Source organism: Asparagus officinalis, chromosome 1 (genome assembly GCF_001876935.1).
Source record: "Asparagus officinalis chromosome 1, Aspof.V1, whole genome shotgun sequence".
In the NCBI taxonomy this organism is placed as follows: Eukaryota; Viridiplantae; Streptophyta; class Magnoliopsida; order Asparagales; family Asparagaceae; genus Asparagus; species Asparagus officinalis.
In genome coordinates, this window is record NC_033794.1 from 120,743,636 (window position 1) to 120,748,693 (window position 5,058).

The 5,058-nt window shown below is 32.3% G+C and overlaps 1 protein-coding gene across 1 annotated transcript; it reads right to left on the reverse strand.

Annotated features, from left to right (window-relative positions):
• Positions 3,449–4,096, reverse strand: LOC109840632. Its single transcript, XM_020409365.1, has one exon. It carries the CDS (start codon positions 4,094–4,096, stop codon positions 3,449–3,451), a length of 648 nt encoding a protein of 215 aa, XP_020264954.1.

Consider the following 5,058-nt stretch of genomic DNA (forward strand, 5'->3'; position numbering starts at 1 on the left):
TTATCATTCCTGGTGATTTTAAATATAAGGTTTCAGCCCCATTTCACTTGATGTCATCTTTACTACCTCTCTTGCTAGAGGTTTTGTAAATGGATCAGCCAAATTTTTATTTGTCTTGACATAGATAATAGTTATGACACTATCTTGTATCAAGTGTCTCACATATTCATGTCTTAGACTTATGTGTCTAGACTTACCGTTATATGTACAATTATAAGCTCTTGACAAAGTGGCTTGACTATCACAATAGATAGAGATAGGAGGCATTGGACTAGGCCATAACTTAATATCTAGTAATAAGTTCCTAATCCATTCAGCATCTTTATCAGTTGCTGCTAAAGCAATGAATTCAGATTCCATGGTGGGGTGTGAGATACATGTTTGTTTCTTGCTTGCCCAAGAAACTGCTCATCCACCAAGTGTAAAAATCATTCCATAAGTGGATTGGTTGTCTCCAACACTAGTCATCCAGCTTGCATCGGTGTATCCCTCTAATACACCCGGATAATCATTATAGAACAAACACAGATTTTTGGTTTTCTTTAAATTTCCAAAAATCATGGAAATGATTTTCCAATGTTCTACACTTGGATTACTAGTGTATCTACTTAATTTGCATACAGCAAATGCAATATCAGGTCTAGTATAATGCATAGCATATATTAAAGAACCAATTGCACTAGCATACTCAAGCTGTGCTACAGCTCTACCAGAATTGGCAGTCAATTTAGCACTGAGAGCGAAAGGAGTGTTAACTTCTTTAAAACCAAGATGATTAAATTTATTCACTATTTTTTCAATATAATGTGATTGGCTTAAAGAAAAACCCCCACTATGTTTTCTAACTTTAATCCCTAAAATAGTATCCGCTTCTCCTAAATCTTTCATTTTAAACATAGAAGATAGATACTCTTTTGTCTTACTTATACCAATCATATTAGTGTCGAATATTAACATGTCATCCACATACAAGCAGACAAGCACACCATATTTATCAGTGAATTTAGAATAAATACACTTATCATAACTATTATGTTTGAAACCATAAGATAGAATAACAGAATCAAACTTTTCATGCCATTGTTTTGGTGCTTGTTTAAGACCAAAAAGAGATTTAATTAGTTTACATACTTTTCTTTCATTTCCTGGAAGAATGAAACCTTCCGGTTGTTCCATGTAAACCTCCTCATTTAAATCTCTATTTAAAAAAGCAGTCTTAACATCCATTTGATGCACAAATAACTTATGTATAGATGTCAAAGCAATACGAATTCTAATAGATGTTATACGTGCGACAGGTGCATATGTATCAAAATAATCTATGCATTCTTTTTGTCTAAACCATTTGGCTACTAATCTAGCCTTAAAAGCTTGAACAGAACCATCAGAATGATATTTTCTTCTAAAAACCCATTTACATCTTATTGGCTTTGATCCTTGAGGTAAATCTACTAAAATCCAAGTACTATTTCCCATAGAATCCATTTCATCATTGACAGCTTCTTTCCAAAATAAAGCATCTCTAGATGACATTGCTTCTATAAAGGTTTTAGGATCATCACCTGGATTAAAACTTATAGGATGTTTATTTAAAACATTATTATTCCTATCACCTTCAACAAGAAAAATAATTTGTTCAGGAGAAATAAAATCTGAAGGTAAAGATTTTTCTTTTCTTGCTCTAGTACTTCTTCTTGGCTCTGATGTTTCTTTAGATGTATTCGTTTCCTTAGCATGGAAATCAGAACTAGAAATATTATTAGAGTTAAGCAGAATAGGAACATTTTTAACATTTTTAGAATCTACAGAAAATTTATTTTCAAAGAATTCAACATCTCTAGATTCAACAATAGTATTAGAAAATAAATCAAGTAGTCTATATGCTTTGCTATTTTTAGCATATCCGACAAAAATACTTTTAAAGGCTCTAGGTCCAAGTTTTCTTCTTTTAAGATCAGGAATTCTATAATAAGCCAAACACCCCCACACTTTAAAATATGACAGATTAGGTTTTCTACCTTTCCATAACTCATAAGGGCTTATATTTGACTTTTTAGAGGGAATCCTATTATGAATATAACATGCTGTGTACAATGCTTCTCCCCATAAATTTAAAGGTAACTTAGCATTATTAAGCATACAATTTATTATTTCTTGTAAAGTTCTATTTTTTCTTTCGGCTAAACCATTCTGTTGGGGAGTATAAGGTGCTGTACATTGATGAATAATGTCATGTTCTTCACAAAAATTATTAAAATTATCAGAAAAATATTCACCACCTCTATCAGAACGTAATACTTTAATTTTCCTTTCAAGTTGATTTTCAACTTCTGTTTTGTATTTCCTAAACATATCAAAAACTTCATCTTTTGTTCTTAAAAGATAAACATACATATATCTACTGCAATCATCAACAAAAGTGATAAAGTATCTTTTTCCTCCTCTACTTAACATACCATTCAATTCACATATATCAGAATGTATTAATCTAAAACTTTAGAATCTTTACGAGAAACACTTGGAAAAGATTTCTTTGTTAATTTAGACTTAGCACAAATCTAAAACTTTAGAATCTTTACGAGAAACACTTGGAAAAGATTTCTTTGTTAATTTAGACTTAGCACAAATTTCACATTTATCAAATTCATCTTTGTTAATTTAGACTTAGCACAAATTTCACATTTATCAAATTCACCATTAAAGTTAATGAAGTCTAAATTTCTCATATTTTTCAAAATAGCGAAAATTTAAATCTGCTAAGCGATCATGCCATAAATATGAAGATTTAACAATATAAACAGAAGATATAACTTTATTATTAATACTTAGTTGATACATTCCATCACAAGAGTAGCTCTTTCCTACAAACATCTTGTTCTTAGACAGGATAACATTATTTGACTCAAAAGCAACCCGAAACCCTTTCTTACAAAGAAGATCAACAGAAACTAAGTTCTTTCTAACTTCGGGTACATACAGAACATTTATAAGAGTCAATTTCTTTCCAGAAGTAAAATCTATATCAACGGTCCCCTTTCCAGCAACCTTTGCACAAGCATTGTTCCCCATTTGCACTTCTGTAATTTCCGAAATTTCTTCAAATCCTTTGAACAAGGATTTGTCCTTGCAAACGTGGATTGCTGCACCAGAATCAAGCCACCATCCAGACTTAACAGAAGCCATATTGATTTCAGAAATTATAGCGACCATATTCTCTTCTATTATATTTGTAGAAGCCTTTGATTTTACATTATTATTTTTTCTGTGACGACATTCTTTAGCAAAATGTCTACTAGGCTTGTCGCAAATAAAACAGGATCCCTTTTTTCTAAAAATTCTTCCTTTTAAAGTGTTGTCCACTTTTCTTTACTTGAAAGTTCACATTTTTTACCGAAGATTCATTCTTTTCCACAGTGTGGACCTTACAATCACTTTGGACAGAATTTTTTTAATCACGTAAGCGTGACTCCTCTTCAATTCTAAGATTCTTTCGAAGTTGTTCCAAAGAGATTTCCTCAGTTTTATGCATTAGTTTCTTCGAGTAATCTTTCCAAGTTGATGGTAGTTTTGCAATAATTGCAGCAACTTGAAAAGACTCTGGAAGAACTATTTTGAGAACATGAATCTTATTAACCAGAACCTCCAATTTATGAACTTGCTCTAGGACAAACTTGTCATCAACCATTTTATATTCTAAATATTTTGTAATTAAATACTTGTTTGTACCTTCCTCCTCAGCTTTGTATTTAAATTCTAGTGCGTTCCAGATCTCCCTTGCCGACTTTTTCCTCGTGAAAAGATCATATAAACGGTCTGAAAGTGTGTTCAGAATGTGACCACGACACAACACTTCATCTTCCTCCCGTTTTGCCTTTTGCTTTTTTATTTCTTCTATTTCCTCCTCAGTAGGTTGTTTACCGTCTGCACTTGGTTTTGGATCTTCTATGGGCTGCAGGTTAGGATTGAGAATGTAGGAGAACTTCCATGCTGTAAGAAGAAACATCATCTTGTCTTGCGAGCGAGAGAAATTGTTCCCGTCGAATCGGTCCAATTTGACCATGTCTTGATTCGTCACCTTGATTGATTCCGACTCCATTATAGTAGAAATATTTTTTTAAGATTGTTAGTAAAACAATGAAGGAGACAAAAATTCTGAGGTGTGAAACACTTTCCTTAAAAAAATATTTGCTCCCACTTGATATTCAAAGTTGCTTCGGGTTAATGCAAATTTTCTTCCCAGGATACAACAGAAAATAAAAGGTTAATGCAAATTTTCTTCCCAGGATACAACAGAAAATAAAAATTCCAGTAAGCAAATCTGGAATTTTCTTTAATTCGTTGTGAAACAACCAGGATACAACAGAAAATAAAAATTCCAGTAAGCAAATCTGGAATTTTCTTTAATTCGTTGTGAAACAATTTTTTAATATTACAGATGTTTTTGATAGAAAAGATTCAGAAGAGAATTATATATAGATATATGAAATCATTAACTATTTATAGGTTTGAAAAGGTGCTTCCAACATTCATAACTTTTCAAAACACCCCTTGAAGCAAACAACCACTTTTCAACAGTCACTTGTCTTTTCATAATTTTTTAAAATTCAAAATAACATTAAAAATAATATATTCAATATATAATTTTATATATATATATATATATATATGAAAAATATGAGTATGCTTGGTACCAAGCACAAAAAAGTTATGCTTGGTAGTGAGATGTCACATCTCCCTCCACTCATTCAAATGTGGGACCACATTCACATGGGTAATGAGTGGATGAGCCGCACGCGGGTTTAGAAGCCTACACTTTGATCCATTATTCAAAGTCCAATAAGCATTCAATGCTTTTAAACCTCTAAAAGAATGTTCAAAATTCTAATGTGGGACTATCTTGTTTTTTACAAACAAATACTAACATCGGACGGGTTTCCTTTGGAGCCGGACTCAACCCGTCTAACGTGTTTGTTCGTGGTTCCAAGCCATCACTAGTGGAAATTGGGGTTTCCTTGACGGCAACATCGCTGACGGGGTATTCCCGTCAGCGTTGTTTTT

What these genes read in the sequence shown, in the direction of transcription:
- LOC109840632 (XM_020409365.1), bottom strand. Translation starts at nt 4,096, where the DNA reads ATGGAGTCGGAATCAATCAAGGTGACGAATCAAGACATGGTCAAATTG.